The 23,203-nt window shown below is 37.7% G+C and overlaps 1 protein-coding gene across 27 annotated transcripts in view; it reads right to left on the bottom strand.

Annotated features, from left to right (window-relative positions):
* Positions 1-23,203, bottom strand: part of CACNA1C (calcium voltage-gated channel subunit alpha1 C) — a 590,134-nt gene that overhangs the window by 130,682 nt on the left and 436,249 nt on the right. For 15 of the 27 annotated variants that reach the window (XM_039359892.1, XM_039359986.1, XM_039360507.1 and 12 more), the window contains 2 exons: positions 16,177-16,230; positions 6,602-6,692 (listed from right to left, as the gene is read on the bottom strand). In XM_039359892.1, the coding sequence (XP_039215826.1) occupies positions 6,602-6,692; positions 16,177-16,230 (145 nt within the window). The remainder of the gene's footprint in view (positions 1-6,601; positions 6,693-16,176; positions 16,231-23,203) is intronic. The other 12 variants (XM_039360686.1, XM_039360172.1, XM_039360930.1 and 9 more) reach the window with 1 other exon arrangement.

The raw sequence follows: 23,203 nt of genomic DNA, 5'->3' as shown, positions 1-23,203 counted from the left end.
AATAGGAGAATTAAGAAAAAGCATGGAGAATATAAGTATAGTTCCTATTGTCAGGCACTGGGAACCAGAAAGACAATGTGAGATGAACAGACCTGCTTCTTTATTGTTGCCTACCCATTTACAAGAATCTTACCTAACTACATCCTCTTGGGAATGGTTAGATAAAGACTTTGGGAATTCTTGGGGGGGGGGGAGGTCTGGCTGCAATCTTTGGGGGTATGAGTTAATAGAAAACCAGAGTCATGACTGCACACAGAAAAATAAAAGAATAAAGCAAGCATAGATCTGAGGATTGTGATAATTATTAGATATTATAAGTAGAAATAGAAGTATTCAAAGAGAAAAGAGGGAGAAAATTGAGTAAGCATCCATAAAAGAGATGGGGAAACTCTGGGGGCATAAGCAAAATGGATTAACTCTTAAATTAATTTTCAGGGGCCTCTAGATAGTTGTAAACAGCATTCTTTTAACCAAAAAGTGCCTCAAACTGGATTGTCAGCTCTTTATCTACAAATTCAATAAATAATTATATTTTTGGAGTTCTTTCATGTAGTTCATTATTCAGACTTACTCTAGCTAAAAACAGAAGTGAGAATGGATATAATAATACCACTGAAGAGATGGAAGAAGATTTTCACTATTGTGAAGCAGGCTCCTTTAGCTGGAGTGAGAATTCTCTTTTGCATTGCTGCATTGCAGGAGAGCAGAGATCAAGGAACTCTAAAGAGATCCATCAAAATTATTAGGCCCCAGAGACCCTTTAAAATTTTAAACCGGTCCTCATTAAAAAAATGAAATTCAAATCATACACTGCCCCACTGGGTAAATATAATGTAGGGGGTTTTTTTGCATCAAAGCAGCTGAGCAGTATTTTGAAAATCTTTTTATCTAATTAAGCTAATAGATATGACTGTTATTTCACTTTTTATGCATGTAGTAATTTTACTGTGGGTTTTAAAAGCTGGAGATAATACCATCATGCCAACAGGTTATTTAATAATCCCCTCTCATCTCTAACTTTACATATGCAGGAGCACTGACATTTTTTTACCTGCTTCTCTTGATGAAATTTCTCACAAAACTGTTGGGGACAGCCAAGATCATTCAGTAAAACTGTAAAATATTTTTGGTGGGTTATCAAGCAACTTCAGGGATCAATGATCCACCTCGTACAATGTTCATGTCTTATGGGAAGTAGGTTGCTGGAGTAAATCAATTGTTAGTTCAATCAGAATGGTCTGTGCGCTCCTCAGAAATAACTGCTTTTGGAGTATGTGGGCACACAAGAATCATATTTTCCTGGGACTGGGAGGCTACCAACTGGATCCAAAGCTTTGCCTAGCCCTAGTCCTTTTTATCTGGTCATCTGTGGAGGGTCTTCATATTTGATTAAAAAGTAAGCAAATACACAATCAGAGTATTTTTATGCTGATTCCTAATAATTCTATGGTTATGAGAACAATCCATAATTTATTTCACACCTCAGGTTTGGTTGGTGATCCAAATGGGGTGGGGAAGAGTTAAAGGACATGATGTCTTGGAGAATTCAAAAAAGTCCCAATGCATCTCAAAGACTATGCTTTTTTTTTTTTTAAGGAGCTTATCAATTTGTAAACAGAGGACTTTTGGTCTCTGCAAGTCCTTGAAAAAACATTTTTATACTGAATAGCAGGGATTAGCAATTTTTTTTATGTCAGCAGGCACCATTGCACTATTGTGTTCAGTATCATTCATTTAAAAATTAGTTAAAAAATAAATGCCTTTTTTAAAGGCCAATGTTTTGTAAAATCTCACACAAAATTGCAGAAATATTGTTATGCAGCAGTTTAGGTGCTTTTACTTAATTATTAAAATGGGGGTTAGTGAATACATGTTATGAATGCTCTGTATACCAGAATTAAAATATTAAAATATTAAATGAATAGACCAAACCTACAGTATAGTGAATACTTCATAAAAGCCATTACTGTTATCAATATCCTATAAGGAGATGAAATCTGAGAACTAATTTCTCATTAATTTTCCTTCTAATCCAGCAAGTGATATTCTGAGATCCATAAAGTTAAATGCAATCAATCATGTTAAACAACAAAACAGAATTAGTCAGGAGTCCTTTTCACTCTAAAAAATAAAAGTGATTTTATTTTAGAAGCCAGAATTTGCTCACCATGAACATAATCTCATTTAGTTTACATTGATTATTTCCCAAATAAAGGTATAATCCAGCCCATGTCAAGAAAATTCATTTAAGAATGTTAATTGAGTCTATCCCATAAAATAAACTGATGTAACTTTCTTTGATTTCAACTGCATGTATCTGGATCTTTTTACATACAAAATTAAGATGGGTAATAGTAATAGTAGTAAAGTTGGAAGGGACCTTGGAGGTCATCTAGTCCAACCCCCTGCTCGGGCAGGAAACCCTACATCTAGTCCAACCCCCTGCTCGGGCAGGAAACCCTACACCATTTCGGACAAATGGCTGTCCAGTCTCTTCTTAAAAACTTCCAGTGTTGGAGCATTTACTGCTTCTGGAGGCAAGCTGTTCCACTGATTAATTGTTCTCACTGTCAGGAAGTTTCTCCTTAGTTCTAGGTTGCTTCTCTCCTTGATTAGTTTCCACCCGTTGCTTCTTGTCCTGCCTTCAGGTGCTTTGGAAAATAGCTTAATTCCCTCTTCTTAACATTGGTGATCTTAAGGGTGATCTTAACATTGTCAATATTTCCCCCAATTGGTTCAATCTTCGAAAAGCAGTAGTGCTTTTAAATCATTCTAGACTCTGGATCGAATCACCTTAGCAAGCTCTCCTTTTCACAGCACAATGTGCATTGTTTTACTAATATCGAAATGTGATAAATACAGCCTTAGGGTTTTATTTCCCCAAACAATGCTCTAACAGCATGGTTTATAAATAGAGTCCATGGCTACCCTTTTTCAGATCAGGTGCATGTGACACAAGCAGGCTTTGATTTGAAAATCAAGTGGGATCCAAAGAAACACAATACTTTCTTTGATCAAGGTGCTGTTAAGCTTGACAATCCAAGCTGTCCTTTAAAGTTATCTACTGCCAACTTCAGGCTCTGGTCTCGTCAGAGAGAGTCTCAGTAGGACTTCTTCCATCAGATAGAAAAGCACCAAATCAATTGTCCAGGAAAATATCCTGTATTATGGCGATTACTTCTGGCAGAATAGTTCCATTATTGATAAGCTTTTCAAGAATAGTGTTTATGAATCTCCCCCCATCCCACACCCCCAGGTTTCCCAGAAAGAAAGAGAGCTTTGCAAATTACAATTCCTAACAAACTGTTATTGAAGTAGTACCAGTCATGTTGAGCTTGGTGAGCATTTTTTTTTAGCTCTGATACTGAATTTATATATTATTCTCAAACAAGATTTCAGGAAAAGACATAGCTGAGCATCTCTGTAGCATAGTAGATTGCACGTAATTTAAACTATGTAGGACAGATCAATTAATTAGGTTGATCTGAATGTTATATCAGTCTAATTCCTGGGATCTGAAAATAACCCCTAACATAGCACTGCTCCAAAATTGTGGCCCAGTTCATATACTGTAATAATCAAGTGATTGTATAAGGCAAATGCCTCTTCAGACACTGCATAGATCTGTGCATGGGAAAGTCTTGCTTTCTTACTGACCTCTGAGTCACTGAAAAATACTATTTTGAAAAATGATGAAAAACATTTATGTAAGCTAGTTTTTATCTCATTTGGGAAGAGATTACAGGCGTTCAGCTTCAAAATGCAATTCTGTTCCCATGGTTTATATTTTTGCATATAAACTCTTTCTTCTTACTTATTTTACGAAATGATCTTTTGTCACCTTCTCAATTATTATTTTTTCAGACAGCCTTCTGCAAGCTTCCATTTCTATGTGAAATTTCATTTCGATTTGAAACCTATTAAAAAGATGTGTCCAAGGGAATATGATGGATTTTTTTCAAGGTAACAAATTTTATTAAATGACATAAGCTTTTAAGAATATGTTTCATTTCATCAGAATGAAAGGTTATGACTTTTAATGACATATGTCATCCTGAAAAGGATATCCCAGACTCTGCCTGGTTTTGGGGTGTCATAGACCAGTGGTTCTCAACCTTTCTAATGCCGCGACCCCATAATACAGTTCCCCATGTTGTGGTGACCCCCAACCACTTATACATCACCGGGTGCCAGGGGCGTGGCCAAAGAAAAGAGGGAAAAAATGGCGGACAGCCTTGTTTGGCGACCCCCGTGAAATGGTCGTTTGACCCCAAATGGGGTCCCGACCCACAGGTTGAGAACCACTGTCCTAGACAAACATAACTCGCCTCCTACAATGTGTAAAAGATCTATGGAATTTCAGGACAAAATAAAAATCACAAAAGTGACAACTACGCTTGTTTCAAGGAGTTAATTCAATCCATTTTGTACCTTTCCCCTTCCTAGTAACTAGCATCAGAAATCCCTGGTGCAACTGATAGATGGTTTTAAAAGTATAACAAACCATTTTATTTATTTATTTTTATTTATTAATCAAATTAAACAAAGGTGACTTTGGGTGGCACACAGCAGGCAGAAACAACAACAGATATAAAAACAACAGATATTAGAAAAAAAATACAAAAATCCACATTTTTGTGGATCCACACTCCAAGGAACTTTACCAGCTCTCGGCATCAACAGGGTAACCACCTCCCCATTACACTACAACACTCATCCAAAGGCACCCCTCCCCTGCTGCTCCCACCATCCTTCCCCCACTCAACCTTGCCAGTTTCTCCTCCAGTTCTTACCCATAAGAAGGGAATCAACATACTTATACTAATTAGCATCCAAAGACATTCCTCTCCCGCTGCGGAATGGACAACTTGCTGTAGTTAACTTGCCACAGCCAAATTCGTCATCCATTCAGTCCCCCCCATCCAATCCTGGTTCTCATCCCAAGGAAGGAGTGCACAGTGAGAAACGCATGGACCACTTCTGTGCATAGTCAAGGAAGAGAGACTGAGATGAGATTATAGCATCTGTGCCTCCCTTTCACCTGGGTTTTCAACACTTGAAGGGATTGTGTAAAACTGCTAATTATGAAGTAATTAAGAACACTGTAAACAACAAGAAGTGCAACCACAAGGTATGATCACTATGAGTGCCTGAGTTTTCCTAAAAAGTCTGATTTACAGAAGTAGCATTAAACCAGTGGTTCTCAACCTGTGGGTCAGGACCCCATTTGGGGTCAAACGACCATTTCACGGGGGTCGCCAAACCATGCTGTCCGCCATTTTTTCCCTTTTCCCTAGCTGTCCTACTCTCTCTTATTGGTGGCCACACCCACTTGGGGGTCACCACAACATGGGGAACTGTATTATGGGGTCACGGCATTAGAAAGGTTGAGAACCACTGCATTAAACAGAGGCGCCATCACAGCAAACTGATTTTTTTACAATTGTGTTGGTAGAAACAGAACTCTGACCTAAACAAAGAGATGGCCACTTATGCACTTCTAAATTGGAGAAATGCTCAAGGTTGTGCTATGCTAGCATTAAATAGAAAATGCAATATATGTTTCTAAACTATACTTACCTTCAAGTTTGTATATGAAATGAAGGATAAAGCTTATACCCTTGTTTCAGTTGTTTAGGATGGTGAACATTTAATGTGAAACATAGTAATTTATTTCTAAATCTTAATCCTGGACAAAATATGCTTCACCAAATACACTTTATGCTAACTGTATCTCCCATATATTTTTATGTTTCTCCTAGTATTCATGCTTTTAAAAAATAATTCTTTAGAAGATACAGATAGTCCTCAACATACGACAATTTCTGTTCCTAAATGAGACATTTGTTAAGTGAATTTTATTACCTTTCTTGCCACAGTGAATCACTGCAGTTGTTAAGCTAGTAATATGGTTGTTAAATGAATCTGGTATTTCCATTGACTTTGCGTATCAGAAGTTCAAAAAAATGATCACATGACCCCAGAACACTGCAACCATCATTAAAATGAGTCAGTTGCCAATCATCTGAATTTTGATCACGTGACCATGGGGATGCTGCAACGGTCATAAGTGTGAACGATCATAAGTCTCTTTTTACAGTGCCGTTGTAACTTTGAATGGTTGCTAAACAAACTATTGTAAGTCAAGGATTGGCTGCACTATTACTCTTAATGGAGAAAAGTGGATTAGCTTTTAGTGTCCTTTTAATTTGCTGTATGCAGTCTGAAATTTCTGAAAGGAGTCTTGTCCAGATCAAATCTGTGGCTTGGGCAAAGAAACTGTCTTGAGAAATTCCTCTTAATATCCCTTTCTATGAATATGAATGTCAGTTTTTTTTTACAAAATAAGAAATGTTGGACAGCGGATACCGGAATATTGCTTTTGTGCAGAGTCATAGAAATAATTTTCTGATGCATTTATAATGTTCTATGGAAAAGTCTGACAGAAAATGTGACTCACTCCAAATTCACTTTCATTCTTTTTGGAAGAAACACTTTCAGACAGAGATAGTTCTGATATATATATTTTCCCTTAATATCATCCAGGTTCCCTCTTGGAGTCAAGAGGACACCAGCATAATATAAACAGAATCAAACTCACGCCAGTCGTGCGCCACAGTTTTCTCCTTCAATATCGCCTCCAGCCACATTGTCGGTGTTAACAGATTCTGTCTCACTGGTGGGCATGCTCACTGCAAGGGTCAGAAGAAAGAAAGAAAAAAATAGATAGTTGGTAATTTGTCAGTCTTGCATAAATGAGCTTCACTATCAGCAAAAGCACCGGCTTAGCAGAAAGGCGCATATTAAATATGAAGAGGAAGCACGAGCAAGTGAATGGAGTTTTAAGATTCAGTCCTACAGTGTGTGATTGAAATAAAAATCTCAGATAAGGCATGTAACCTCCAGAAACTGAAACAAATCTCAATTGTCAGTTTGTACGTACAATATGTGTGTATACACACACGCGCGTGCGCACACACACACATAAGCACAGACATGCACACACGTATACACATACAGGTAGTTCTCATTTACCAATCGTGATTGGGACCAGCAAGTCTGTCACTAAGCAATGTGGTTGTACAGTGCAATATCACATGACTGCTGCCATGGTTCCGATAGGTGAAACTCTTCAAAAGAACTTCAAGGCATTGTTTACCTTAAAGAAACTTTTATTCGAGAAACAAAGTATCGGCACTACATAGTTGAAACCAGAAATTAAATTTCCCTCCCCTGGATACAAAGTAATGAAGTGCAATTCCCTCCTCCAATAAGCAGTCATAAATCACATTCCCCAATTGCCTTGAAGCACGGGCTTTCTCCTCAGCCCTCCAGCCCGCCAAAACACTATCAGCTCTGGGTCCAATGTCTTTGGGTTCCCACAATTAAGTTATTATTGTTATGACTAGCTGGACTCTCATCCCTATTCCCCCTCCCAGCAGCAACTAATTCTAAAAGCAATAGAGAAAATGGCTGCATTTCCATCTGTTGTCAAAGCAAGAACATTCGATGTTAGCAGCGTTGACAACTGCACTCAACTTACAACATCAGCTCTGTTGCTAAGCAATGTGATCATAAACTGAAATGTCTCATAGTGATTGCATGATGACTACACCTTTAAGGACTGATTAAAAGTCTGCATTTCAATGCCATCGGTAGTAATCGAGGACTACCTGTATGTTTTGAGATCTGGGTATTTAACACACTGTCCAGTTGCACAGTTGACGACTATCTCTGATTGTTGACTCTTATGAGTTGCAAGGATACAGCCTTCCCAATGATAAACTTTTTCTTCAACTATATCAGCACCTTATGACTATTCTTTTGGCATCTTTTCTGCTGAACAATGATATAAAGGTATCCATCCATCCATCCATCCATCCATCCATCCATCCATCCATCCATCCATCTATCTATCCATCTATCATGTCAATACCATATACAGTGTTTCTCAACCTCAGTCACTTTAAGATGGGTGGACTTCAACTCCCACAATTCTCCAGCCAGATTTACTGTATAGGCTGCACTGAAGAATTGCAATGATTTAACCACTAGTGTTTCTCAACCTTGGCAACTTTAACATGGATGGACTTCATGGCTGGCTGGAGAATTCTGGGAGTTGAGGTCCACCCGTCTTAAAGTGGCTGAAACTGAGAAACACATCACATATCATGCACTTCACTGTCTTTTGTTTAAGAATCTTATAAACTATTTTACAAATTACAGGCTAGATATTATTATATTAAAGGAACAAATAGCACACAAATCTATGATAACAAGAGATAAGGTTCATGTTGAATTCTGGGTAATTAAAACAAGACTCATTCCAAATTTCTCTTACCATTCAAATTATCTTTGTATCCGCTGCCCACCCATGGCTTGTGCCCAAATGTGCCTCAGGTGGTTTGTGCCTCCATCCCATAGGAGAATGGTTTGACCAATAAAATCAGTGCTTCATGTTACAAACTTCAGAAATTAATCTATTCTCATATTTTCCTGTATATTTCTGTTTTATTAAAACAATGTAGCATAGATGAAGGTGAACATCTGGACACTTCAGAAAACATCCTATTTGTGGCTGAAACGAGTAATGTATTGTTCTGTACTTGCTAATTTGAATAGGGCAGGCCACGCCACATGCATTTAATTCACAATGTAGGTGTGAAGCTTAACTGCAAGAAAAGAGATTAAAGGATAATTCATAAATCTTTATGAATATGTGTGTACCATCTAGAACAGTGATTCTCAACCTGTGGGTCGGGAGCCCACTTGGGGTCGAACGACCATTTCACGGGGGTCGCCAAACAACGCAGTCCGCCATTTTTTCCCCCTTTTCCTTAGCTGTGCTACTCCCTTTTATTCTATTGGCTTTTGAAAGCCAATAGAATAGACTCTCTTGAATAGAGTCTAATTCTATTGGCTTTCAAAAGCCAATAGGAATTGTCCAGGTTGTCTCTGCCCTGCTGAGCCCGCCAAAAGTCCCATTCTGCAAACGGTGCTGCATCAGTTGAGTAGTCCCCGACTTACGACCGGCTGAGTAGTCCTCGACTTATGACTAGTTGGGGGTCGCGGCATTAAAAAGGTTGAGAACCACTGATTTAGAAGCTACAACTGCAGGTAAGACAAACTATATGTTCACTATTCTGCAAACTGGATGATCCCCTCAGCTTATGATGAGCCTATGGAATGAGCTTGTTTGCAGTTGAGTTCTTCATGAGTAATCTATAATGCCCAGTAAAACAAAGGTGACTATTTCGCTTCAGTAAGTTTCAAAGTAAACTCTAGTCTGCTTTTCTGAAAGATTTGCATGGATTTGTTCATTTAACACAGTGGTTCTCAACCTGTGGGTCGGGACCCCATTTGGGGTCGAACGACCATTTTACGGGGGTCGCCAAACAAGGCTGTCCGCCATTTTTCCCCCTTTTCTTTGGCCACGCCCCTGGCACCTGGTGATGTATAATAGGTTGGTGGTCAACACAACATGGGGAACTGTATTATGGGGTCGCGGCATTAGAAAGGTTGAGAACCACTGATTTAACAGAACAATGTCTTCTTTTCTTCACTTAAAACAGGACAACAAATAATGCCATTCTGTAGCTGATACTATGTCAGAAAGCAACCTATTTGGCACCTCTTGAAAACCAAGATAAGTGCTCTATCTTTCCTAAATATTAGAGAGTTGAATAGATGTGAAAAGTAACATCCTGTTGGTGGTTTTCAATACAGATAGTCCTCGACTTACGACCACAATTGAGCCCAAAATTTCTGTTGGTAAGCGAAATATTTGTTAAGTGAATTTGCCCAATTTTATGACCATTATTGTTAAGTGAATCACAGTTGTGAAGTTAGTAACACAGTTCTTAAGTGAATCAAGCTTCCCCATTGAGTTTGCTCGTCAGAAAGTTGCAAAAGGTGATCACATAACCCCAGGACACTGCAATCGTCATACATATGAACCAGCTGTCAAGCATCTGAATGTTGATCACGTGACCATGGAGATGCTGCAATAGTCTTAAATATGAAAAATGGTCATAAGTCAACTTTTTCAGTACCATTGTAACTTCAAACGGTCACTAAATGAACTGTTGTAAGTCGAGGACTACCTGTACTGATGAAGATTTTAGCTAAGGAGCTAATCAGAAGCAAAGGTTAGCAGTCTCAGCTATTCTCTGCCCAGCTTATTATCATTCTGCAGGTTAATTTTATAAAGAATAGTAATTTTTAAATTTTAAATTTTTTATAAACATAATGAAAGGAGAAAAAAAAATATCTCAGATTCCCAAAACATATTTTGTATATGTCCCTTTTATTCTTGATAAAGTTAACACATGTTCCAATATTTATCAAAAGTCTTAAATCTTAACATAATTATGTGCTTATTATAGTTCTTTGTAAGTTGGCCATTTAAATAATTTGGATGCATCAAATTCTTAATATTTTTTCATACTGTAATATGAATATACAGCTAGCATTACTAGATCCTTATCAAAGGCTTTCATCATTCTTTAAATTTCACTCAATCTCACTCACTCAGCTACTTTTTTCCATAATAGTTACAGAATATTGGCAATGGGCTCTTTAGTGAGATATAAAGAACATTTTGTTAAGGTTTCAGGTTGGATTTAATAGATTAAAAAAACATTGATTTTCATTCCTTGCTCAGTTCAAGGGATCTTGTTAAAATTAATTGCTGACACGGTAATATAGAAACTTCACGGTAGACATTAAATTGTAAAGCGATCAGTTCCTATGTTACTATGCATACTAATTTGAAAATCCTAGGTTAATGCAGAGTTTTGCTGTGATAGTCAAAACATTCACTAAAGGGTGGCGCACACACAGTAAACTTAGCAAAGTAATACATGGTGCTTGAAGGAGGCCAAAATCTTATATATTAAACTCCAAAGAAAATGGTGTTATTTTTAAGACTGAAAAAAAACTTTAAAAAAAAAGGAAAGAAAAAGAAGAAACTAAAAAGAATGGGGTAGCCAGGCCGACAGAAAGCAAGGAAAGTAGCTGATATCAATATAAATGAAATAGGTTGATCAATCAGAGCTTTTAGGTCAACACCAGGGAGTTGAAGGAAGGAGCCAAAACTCTAAGCAAAAAGTTACAGCTAAAGGCTAAACTACATATACTCATAAATGAAATAGGGTTCTTAATAATGATTTTTTTAAATCCTGAAGGATAAATGAAGAGAGGGAATTAATCATAAATAGTCCTTCTTTTCTCCTGCCTTGGAAAAGTAATAGAAAAGAGTAAAAGAATCTCTTATGAAGTTAAAATTAAGCCAAATTCTCCCTTTTATAAGACTTTAAGGGACAAAGGTTAAAAAGCTGGGTTTCATCTCTTCCAGTAATGTCAAGTCATCAGGTATACCTCCCCAAAGCCTTGAAGGACCACAAAAGGCAGATACTTCTCACAGGGTTAAAGACAAGCCCTCCCCCCATCCACAAAGATGCATATAGAATGTTGGGTGATCATCGAAGAGAAGTTGAGGACCATGAAGGTCAATGGATTGTTTAGCCTAATCCTAGATCAAACAGCCCAGAAGACCTAATCTAGATCTAATCTAAAAAATTAGAAGATTAGAAGACCTAATCTAAAAAATCTGGAGATATTTAAAAAGAGGGTAGACAGTCACTTGTCTGAGATGGTATAGGTTCTCCTACTTGAGCAGGGGGTTGGACTAGAAGACCTCCAAGGTCTATTCTATTCTGTTCTGTTCCGTTCTGTTCCGCTCCGCTCCACTCCGCTCTATTCTATCTGCTCCAGAGTGAAACGGGAAAATGCAAAGAACAAAAAAGTACAGGTAGTCCTTGACTTAGTAGTATAATGGAGATTGCCCATTATGACTTTAAGTCCTGATGGTCTTAAAGCGTGTCACCCACATGACTGACCAATTTTTACAGCCTTCTTTTCAACAGTCATTAAATGAATGCAAGTTATAAAGCGAACATGATAGTTGTAAAGAGAACACCACAATCGCAAAGCAAAGGTTGCAGTCCTAAATCAAACTCACTGTTGCTATGGGGTATTTTTTTTGCCAAAACCAGGAGGTACCGTAAATGCCAATTCTCAGCAAAATACCATAAAATGTGGTCATGTGATTATCGGATGCTGTGAATGGCCATAAATGCAGGCTGGTTGCTGAGTACCCAACATGCAGCCTCACATGCGATCATGTGACTGTGGGCAGTAGGCTAGCAGTAGCACTTCGAATCTGAGACATAAATATCTTTGGGGGGGGTTAGGGTAACTTCAAATTATCACAAAGCAACTGGTCATGTTGAGGACTATCCATAGAACATAATTCTACCAGTTCTTGCTTGATCATTGTCTCCAAACAGAAGCAATTTGGTCCACAGTGTTATACAGATGCAATACTGAACAATCAATTCTACTGGCCTCCTCTTTCTCTCTTTTGCATGGGCAGGCCAGGGAGTTTATCACTGAAGAGGCAATCAGCTGATCCCTTCGTCCATGCACACAGGATGGAGAGAACTGTGTCCAATTATCCAATTTGCCACAGCACACAGTGGCAGAGGCCAAGCGAATAGGCAGAGGTGGAAGTGCTATTCCAAAGATTATCCTCTTTGGCTCACTCACTTCTTATTCACTTTCTCCCACCCTACCAACCGAAAAAGGACAAGTAAACAGAACACAACTGCCTACTTTTTCTCCACCTGCAATTAAGTTATATCCTTTTTTCTTCCTCTAATTACTGGATCAAATGCTACTTTTCCAAAGAAGAGCAAGCAGAGATAGCATTGCGGAAGGCAGAGCAGTTGACCCATGGAAGACCATCGGTTGTTTATTTTATTTATTTATTTATGGATTTATAAAATTTACTGGCTGCCTACCTTACCATAGGGTAACTCTGGGCATCTTATAATCATAAAAATATGTCTATACATGTACAATTAAAGCATAAAGTATAAATAATTAAAATCAAACATTAAAACCTAAGGACAATTTATGAGGCCAGGGGCAGAGTGGAGAGAGGTGGGATCTGTTGTTACTTGAGCAACAGTGTTCCCCTACTGGGGCCCCAAGCCAACTTGCAGAGGCAGGTCTTTAGACCCTTATGAAAAGATGGAAGGGTTGGGGCCAACCTCACATTGAAGGGGATGTTCTAGAAGGCAGGAGCAGGGAAGGCCCTCCTGAACCCCAGGCTGATGGGACCCACAGCATGCCTCCTCTGCCGACATGAATGGGATGGCCAATCCCAGTGGGGTGAGATGGTCCCTCCAGTAACCTGGGTCCATGCCATGAAGGTCTTTAAAGGTGATCACTAACATCTTGAATTGCACCGAAAAGCAGACCGGTAACCAATGGAGCTCATTGCTGAACACACAACTGATCACTTTGTTCTCTCTTTGCTATCCATACAAAGAATTCAAAGAACAATAGATGAGAAGGTAGCTCTTTTGATTACCTATCCCAATGCTGCAGTGCAGGGCCCAGGGTATTATTTAAATTAGGCAATTACAGGTTCTAGCAATAATTTGACATGCTAACCCTTCAAAATGAAAAATATCATTTTGCTCATCAGGATGTACCAACATATTTTAAGAAAAAAGTTGAATTATTTCAACAAACATTTAAAAAATATATGTTGCTCATCAGGATGTGCCAACATATTTTAAGAAAAAGGTTGAATTATTTCAACAAACATTTAAAAAGCATGAACAGCAGCGATAAAACAGCACCAATTTTGTTGTATCATGACCCCCTAAACTTTCACATGGAATTGACATTTCTTATTACAGTATGTTAATATTGCACACTCAGAAAACTGATTGAAATAATAGAATTTAACTAAAATGAAATTGAAATACTTGAGAATTGCAATGGTTTTGGGGGAAAAGAAGATCCACACAAAGAATTCCTTTTAACCCAGATGGTATTTTTAATAATAAAAGGTTAAATTGATACTACTCAGAAAATTAAAGACATAAAGAGAAATAGCTTGAGATCCTTGAATGTGGATAGTGAAAGTCTGGTAATATAGATAATTAAAAGAAGGCTACGGTCTTTCCTAATTAAGGAACAACAGCCAGTCTCAAACTTGCTGAGTACAATTTTGCTTTAGAACTGGAGTGATGTAATACAATTTTGTCCCTAGAGTTCTATTGCACTAAGTTGGCCTATTTGAAGTTTTTAAGAAGAGACTGGACAGCCATTTGTCTGAAATGGTGTAGGGTTTCCTGCCTGAGCAGGGGGTTGGACTAGATGACCTCCAAGGCTTTATTACTATTACTATTACTATGTACATATAAATATCTTTATTACTATTACTATTACTATGTACATATAAATATCTTTATTACTATTACTATTACTATGTACATATAAATATCTTGGAGGAATTTTCATCCATAAATGCACAATTACACACATCAAATTATATTAAGAAGGAAGTAATAAGACTTATATTCTTCGTTAAGTCCCAATATTTTCAGTACAATTATAGCTAGGCTCTTTCTCCCACTCTGCCTGCATAGGCTGGCTGGCTGCAAAGCCTGGAGCATGGCTCTGTCATGAGTTTGGCTTGTCCTGCTCATGCAAAGTTCAAAACTTGTGAGATGCCTTCTGGACTTTCTTTCTTTCCTCTTCTATGTGACATTTTAACAACTGGTCCTCAGGAACTGTATAAAACCAGCTAAAAACACCCCAGTTGCATTACCCAGAGCTAAAGGAGCCAGTTTTTGCTTCTCTCTAGCCAGCCAAACCGTTCATTTTTGTGATAGATACATCCATAAGCAAGGGAAAGGAAATGGGAGCATCGCTATTTTCTCTTGCTTTCACAACTGAAGAAATGGTAAAGCTTAGAGGAGATGCTCCTAAAGGAGAGAGAAGATTGCTTAAGGGAGAGAGAATATTATTCGCTAAATGAACAGTTATTTCAAACACACGTTTAACTTCACATTTAGTTTGCCCTTCGCTTACAACACATTAACACCCATATTTCTATGGGAGCGAGTACAACAGGAGATATTGTTTTCAAATCTGGGTGACTCAATTGTGGTCGTAAGTCGAGGACCACCTGTAGTCATATTACTACCTCTCGTTAGCCTCGCCCCCCCCAGTATTTTGTTCCTATGATTCTGGAAATGACTGGGCAGGTTAATTAATGTGCATGTTTATTCTCTTGTTCCTCTATATTTCGTGCAACTTCTCCATTCTCTAAGCAACAGTGGAGGCCATGTTGATGTCTTCAGTGCATGTACAAGCTCTTGATCAGTTACCCAGAACTAATTGGGACTCAGCTAATCACTGGAGGTTTTTAAGAAGAGGCTAGCCCAGGGGTAGGCAACCTTGGCTCTTTTATGACTCATGGACTTCAACTCCCAGAATTCCTGAGCCAGCTATTCTGGGAGTTGAAGTCCATGAGTCATAAAAGAGCCAAGGTTGCCTATCCCTGGGCTAGACAGTCACTTATCTGAAATAGTATAGGTTCTCCTGCTTGAGCAGGGGGTTGGACTAGAAGACCTCCACGTTTCTTTTCTATTCTGTTCTGTTCTATTCAGAATGTCCATGGATGATGCCCCTAATCTGCATTTGTATTGTACATGCAAAATAATTTTAAGATTTTTGCTTCCCAACTCTTACCTTTGCAATCATGGTATTGAAATTACTTGCCTCTAAAAGTGTATTTGCTTACTTGAATGCTTAATTACATCTGACACAGAAAGAACCTACTGTGATTCTGGCTTTGCTTACAATTTGCTCCAGCTGTTTTTTTTTAACCTAGTTCACTAAGCATGGATTTATTTGTAGTTAGCTGCCCTGTTTCTTACTCCACCAGCCTCAATAAGCATCAGCCATTACTGATCATAGCTGATTTACAATAATTGTTGTCATATATTTTGCACTCAAAAGCTAAATAAAATTAGCACAGCACAGGATACACAAAATAGAATTATCTTGAAGTATTCATCAGGTAAAATGTTTCAGATGCTTAAATGATCTTAAATGATAATCTTCAACACAATTCTGAAGATACCAACACAATGTTGATCGTAAATGAAGATTTCCACTTCCAAGCACAACAGCATGATGTTGCAAAAGCAACAGAAATGAGACACATGCACCAAAAGACTGCACAGCTACTATACAGAGAAACACACACATACACAGAGAGGATGAACACAGAGAACATTGGAACATTACCATGAGTTTCTGTAGAGTGACTAAACCAAGCAAACCTTCCTTTCTTCTTATCAGCTGGAGTGTTTCATTTCACAGACAAGATGGTCAAGTACCAGGAACAAGACATCAACAGAGAACATGCAGCCAGGGACGATCAAAAGAAAAAGAAATAAGGAACTCAGCTTACATGTAGGACAGCCACCTCTATCTTTCATTGTGGGAATTGAGGACACAAAATGAAAACAAAGGCATATGGAAAATAAAACATTATAACAGAAGGCACAGTCAGTATTATAGCAACATCTCCTTCCACCTGGACTGAGGAAACTCCAGAAATATCAGACTATTAAACTGAAGTCACAGATGCTGAAATGTAGAATTGCAAAATTCTGCAGAGCAAGCTCCCTTAGTCTAGCCCAACAGCATACTTTCTTACACCAATTTAGGACATTATCTACCAGAAGCATATTTTATTTTTACAGCCATGACGAGGTAATGACTTTTCCAGGCCTACCATAAATAGGCTGTTAAAATGCAGATGATGACTGGGTGGCACCAAAGAGATGCAGAAAACTAGAGCCGAGGTGGCGCAGCAGTTAGAGTACAGTACTGCAGGCCACTTTAGCTGACTGTGTTCAGCAGGTCAGCGGTTCAAATCTCACCGGCTCAAGGTTGACTCAGCCTTCCATCCTTCTGAGGTAGGTAAAATGAGGACCCAGATTGTTGGGGGCAATGTAAATATATATATACATTGCTTACTGGTGTACACCGCTTAGAGAGTGCTTGCACTTAAAGCGGTATATAAGTCTCATAAATAAATAAATAAATAAATAAATAAATAAACTAACTAACTCTCTGTGCCATCTACTCCAAGATCTGGTGCACCTAGGCCTCCCCACACGGCCTTATAACTACGATCTGTCTCTTAGAGCTTTTTAGCCCTGGTCACAGATCCATTTATTTTGTTATTGCCACTACCACATTATCCAAAAGAGGGCATTGTATTTATTCTCCCCACCCATTGTTAAAGCAATCCCAAAGACAAAATTGAGAAGGAATATGATTGGTTGGCCCAAGGTCAGTTAATAACTTCAAAGGGGATTTTGAAGTAATTGGTTTTCAAAGAATGCATTATCTGTGACCACTCATTTTCACAAGGAAATCATTGATAACAGTTTCCTAAAGCAGCAACAGCCTGACTTAAAAGTTGTCCTATACAGGCTTGTTCCAGAAATCTAGTCTAGCCAGTCTTCGTAAGTTCAGCTGGAATAAGTAAAAAGCACAGTGAAAAGAAGAGACAAATTTATTTAGAAGCATTTAGAATGAAATACAGGTAGTTCCTGACTTAACAATTATTTGTTTAGAGATCGAAGTTATAACAGACTTATGACAGTCCTTGCACTTACCATCACAGTAGTCCCCTTGGTCACATGATCAAATATGGGATTTTGGCAACTGGCATGTATTTATGATGATTACAGCCTTCTGGGGTCATGTGATCACCATTTGTGACTTTCCCAGCCAGCTTCTGACAACCAAAGTCAATGGGATAAGCCAGATTTGCTTAATAACCATGTAATTCAGTGAACAACTATATTGATTGGCTTAACAATGATGGCAAAAAAAGGTCATGAAATCGGGCACAACTCACTGCGTTTAGCAGTGGAAATACTGAAAGCTGTGGTCATACGCCAAGGACTACCTGTAGATGAAACATTTGCTAGGTATATGTTGCTATTATTGTTATTGATCGGTTACAGTTGTACAGTTTCTGATTTTTATGATTTGATAAAAATGCATGTATGGCTTTGGATAAAAAAAAACACTTTCCGCTTTTATATTGTGAGATGTTGCAAGCTTTGGAAGAAATTGAGTACCAGTAAATAACAATAATGTTTCATTATGAAAGATACTTCAGAGAACAATCCATTGGTGTTCCACAATGCCGGTTACTTCTTTTCCAGAAAGTATAATCAAAACTGGAACCCCAATTCCACCGCACTTAATTTATTTGTTATTGCTAGATTTATATCTTGCCTTTCATTTAGGAACTCAAACAAAGCATATAGTGTTCTCTCTCCTATTGCCCCCCACCACAACTAACTAGAGAGCTAGATTGGGCTGAGAGAGAATGAACTAATAGTGAATCGCAATAATTTCCTCCCTATTACAGAGAAAATCTATACAAGTCCAATGCATTCCCCTGGATACAACATTTACATTCATAGCAGTCCCAAACCCCATTGCCTCTCTCTGTAAGAGCATTTGGTTTACTGCTGTGTGTGGCTCTTTCACAATTGTACTGATAAATCAGAAACCCTTTCTTTCTTGTTGGCATTCATACTTTGCTGTTTCAGTCAGTGGTGGGGATCTTGTCAGATCTCCAAAACTACACTTGCTCAGTAGGAAAGACTTATAAATGAGACACCTGAGGAAGCAGAGAGATAAGAAAAACGTCAGCCCTTCACCAACAGATAAAACCACCTTAAAATTGGGATTACAGTTGCAGATTAATGCATCATTGTATTTCTGATAATATGCTATTACATATGAATATATTACACTGAATTTAAATCTTAAATCTTCTCTGTAGTTCTTAAAACGAATGCAGAATAAAGTGAGTTACACTAAATCATTAAAGCTACGCTATTCATTAGACTTATATGTCACTCTTTTTTCAAAGGGCTCAAACCAGCTCCCATACAATTCTCAGAAGGTCTCCCAACCAAGCAATTTCATGTGGTTGAAATTGTAAGACTATATTATCTGTATCAAAATATTCCCTAGGATCACTAAAATCTCTGAAAGCACATGCTAATTCTTGCCTTTAGCAGGCCAGACAGTGGGTATTTCCCAGACTGTTGAATTTAATTGCTATCCATTTATTTTTCAGACAGCAGAAAACTGAATAAAAACCAGCAAAATATGCTGTATCCATTGTCAGTTTCTATTGTGTCTTCATAGCTTTTGTTCTGAGTTGTCACTGGATGTACAAGGCAGTTTAAACAAAATTTTTGGTTAAATCTGCTAGACTTGCTGTCTTCCCCACTACCAAAGGTCACCAACTGATGCTAAACCATGGGAAAACCACAACAATGTTCTGATTGGTGGACAATTCTGACAGAGGGCTAAATTTGAGTTTGAGTATCCTTACTCCCACACACAAAGCCCCTAGAATATTTACCGTGAGGTGGGTCTGGTAAAGCAAGAGGAGCATTGATCTTTAAAGCCCCATACAATTCAGCTCCTAAGTACCTTCAAGATTGCCTTCAAACAGAATTGTTCCATCCTATATGCTCATTCCTGTTGGATATGCTTTGTATCTGCCATACTTATGAGGTGAAGAAGGACGAAGGCTTTGAAGTACCAATTCTCTTTTGCAGCTCACCTTAAGAACTAGCATCTTCTCAGAAGTTTCATTTGCATTTTATTAATTTCATTTTATGTAATTCCAGCAATTTATATGCTGTGCAATTAAAAAAAAGGACTCCAGTGGCTTACAGAAGTAAAATAAAGAGCATAAAGCAAACAAATAATAATCAGACCAGACCAGCCCTCAAGCCAAAACTAACAACTCCTTCCTATAGGCAGGGGACTGGCTTTAGTAATCTTCATGGAAGAGTCAGGAGTTGATTGTTGCCTGAGCACCAACAATGTTGGTGCTGACCTAAGCTCAGGTAGAGCACTACTCCAAAGAAGAGGGACATCTACAAAGGAGACATTGCCTTGCCATGATTTTACAAGTAGGTACTGACCTACTTAAGATGGAACTCTTCTGACTTTGAGAAATTATGACTGCTGGATTCTTCTTTTTTGTCTGCAATCATTGTGATCCTCTTGACTTTTGTCCTGCTGACTATTATTCTTATTCCACTATAGGTGTTTATTGTTGTCAATTTGTTATTTTACATTATATTAACACCATGACTAATCCCTTAATTAAGGCAGTGTGCAAACCTGAAAATAACTAAATTTACCAGGTAGAGAAGTGGCTGTGCCACACGTGAGATGACCACTTGCAGAAGGCTTTGAAGCAGCCACATTTAGCCTTCCAAAGGACATGTCTGTCGCAGTGGTTTAAGAGTGGGGCTTCCTTAGCCCAACACACTCTTTGAAGTGGAAAAACTCTTAAAATATTCTGTACAGCCTAATGTTTTGCACCTTGGAATAAAGAGGTTGAACAAGAATTTTTCTAATTAAATGGCTTTCCTCATTTTTTTCAGGAGCATGATTTTGGCTTTTGTGCTTCTTTAGATAGATGGATAAACAGCATCAAATTATATTTTATAATAGGCATGTTTAATGCTTTGGTAGTAATTGCTTTTTGAAATCTGTGAATATGTTTGGAAGCATTTATAGAGCTGCAGAATTGCTAATATAATTATTTTAATTTAGGCCTTGTGTGGGCAAGTGTCAGACAGCCATCAAACTAAGTTTTAACCTTAACAATCTCTACCTACTGCATTCCTCAACTAGCTTCTAGACATCTATTTAATCTGGACACATTCTTAGAGCAGAAGAAGTTTGTGTTTTACTGATTGAATAAAATTCAGTAACGCTACAGCATAATTCTGCAGCCTGAATTTTGCCTACTTATTTGAAATCAAATACAAACTTCAACACTCTTCACACCTGCAACTCCTGAACAGGTCCACTCCTTTCTGCTTATTTTGAATGTTCTTCTCCCAGGCTTTCCCCCAAGTTCTTCTCTTCCCTTTCATTCTCTAAAAGAAAAGAGAAGTCTCTTTATACAACTTTACTTCCTATCTTCTACTCTTTGTGTCTTTTAAAGCTATTTCCCAAACTTCTCTGTTTGGCCAAATATGGTCACTGGTCTTTGTGGAGACTGCAAGACCAGGAAAGAATGACCACCAATACTTCTCTTTCTGCCATGCAGCCAAGAAAGAGGCATTAAGTAGCTATTAAGAAGCATGTACAAATAGCCATACTAGTTAGTATGGTTATAACAGTTATACTAGTTATTACATAACAACAGCTAAACTAGCTATTATAGCAATTTTACTAGAATAAAATGAATTTTTTAAATCCACAATCCAGACCACAGAATTAGGGGAGGAGTCATTATTTTTTTTAGTGTTTGAGTATTTTGAATAAGATTCTACTTCTCTACTCCCTAGAGAATCGATTCTACATGAGCTTGACTTACAAGCAGTTGTTTAATGGTGGTTTGGAGTTACTGTACCCTTGGAAAGGGTGCTTTATGGCTTTCATGCCATACCATCCTCTCCCATGGTCACAAAACCACATGTCAGGTGCTTGGCAATTGGTTCACATTTATGAGCGGTTGCAATGTCCCCTGGTCATGTGATCATGATTTGAGATGTTTTTTGCTCGTTTCCAGAAAAAAGGAGAATGGATTTGGACTTACAGCTGTATGATTCACTTAACCACCACATGATTTGCCTAATGACTGCCAAAAATGGCCATAAAATCAGGACCAGTCATATGGATACCTTGACTTATGAGTGTCACAATTTACAACCAAAATTTTGATCCCAATTTCAGTTGTAAGTCAAGGACTACGTATAGTTTCCATTTAGCTAAACTAATTTACCTTCCCTTGGTAGAAATCAATAAAAGGCTAGAAAGCGGTTTTAATTCTTTTTTTTTTTTTCTACATTGCTTTCCCTTGGCAAGAAAATGTGGAAAAATTAAGCAAAATGATGACAGCCTGAAGGATCTTCATTACACCACTAATTTTACACAAATTCGTTGGTTCTTCCTTTCTGATAGCTTCAGGAATAAAAAAAGTCATTCACATATTTTAGCAGCTATGAAACTATTCATTAAACTGTAACACAAGGAATTGCTATGATTTTAAGCCTAGTGACTTAAAACCTGCCTCACTCATTTCCAATTTTTCTAAGAAAGTGGTACATCTTTGCTCTGTTTCATTCCAGCACAGATTAATAACAGCAGTAGGATTTAGAGTTGAGTGAGCATAGACAGGGCTGCAGCTTTCTTTGTTCTAAAAAAAACCCAACTTCTCTACAGATTATTGTACAAACATTGTGAATGTTGCCAATGCTACCAGCAATTCCATCGCTATTTCAACCATTATTTCTGCACGGTTATGGCTACACAATGCCTGTTATTAAATGCATAGCTAATATCTTTATAGTTACACACTGAATTTCCACCACTTTGAGAGAGAAAGAAAAATAGGCAATTTTGCATTCTAATCCTTCTCCCATTGTTTTTTTTTAAATAAATTCCACAGGGTATAATAACATGATTTGTGTTCGAGGAATAAATATCCGTATTAGTCAACATTCTAGTTCCTTTTCTTTGCTATTTCTTCTTTTCACAATTGAATTCTGTGACTGCTGAATATTATTTATTTAAGAAAACAGGAGAATAAATATTTACCTTAAATGTACCTTAAATATTTATCTTATTTAATCAAACAAGGTTTCCAAACTATTCTAATAGCATTTGCTTCTCCATTAGACTGGGTGTAGGAAATTCAAATACAAGGGATTTGCAAAAAAAAAAAAAAAGTTTGACATATGATTTCCATCCCAAAAGAAATAGATTATTCTAAGGATATAAGTAGCCCTCGATTTATGACCACAATTAAAACCGAAAAATTCATTGTTAAGTAATGTCGTCATTATGTGAGGAATCATGTGAGCACACCCATTTTTTTGCTGTGGTCAGTAAGTGAATCACTGATTGTTAAGCGATACATCACATGACTGCATTTTGTGACCATCCCTGCTAGCTTTCCCGTTGATTTTGCTTGTTGGAATCTTGAAGTTTGGGAAGTCAGAAATAGGGATCACATCATCCCAGAACATTGCAACCATCATAAATGTGAACGAGTTGCCAAGCTCCTGGATCGTGAACATGTGGACTGTGATGGTCATAAATGTGAGGACTGGTCATAAGTTATTTTTTCCAGTGCTGTCATAACTTAGAACAGATGCTAAACAAATGATTGTAAATCTAGGACTACCTGTACTTGGCAGGTACTTTTATATCTTCAATAAAACTAAAAAACATAGTGATTTTAACGACTATATTA

This window comes from Crotalus tigris, unplaced genomic scaffold (genome assembly GCF_016545835.1).
Source record: "Crotalus tigris isolate CLP2741 ecotype Arizona unplaced genomic scaffold, ASM1654583v1 scf7180000017541.2806704, whole genome shotgun sequence".
In the NCBI taxonomy this organism is placed as follows: domain Eukaryota; kingdom Metazoa; phylum Chordata; class Lepidosauria; order Squamata; family Viperidae; genus Crotalus; species Crotalus tigris.
Note: the sequence above shows the minus strand (reverse complement) of the source record. Positions and strands in the feature narration are given on the sequence as shown.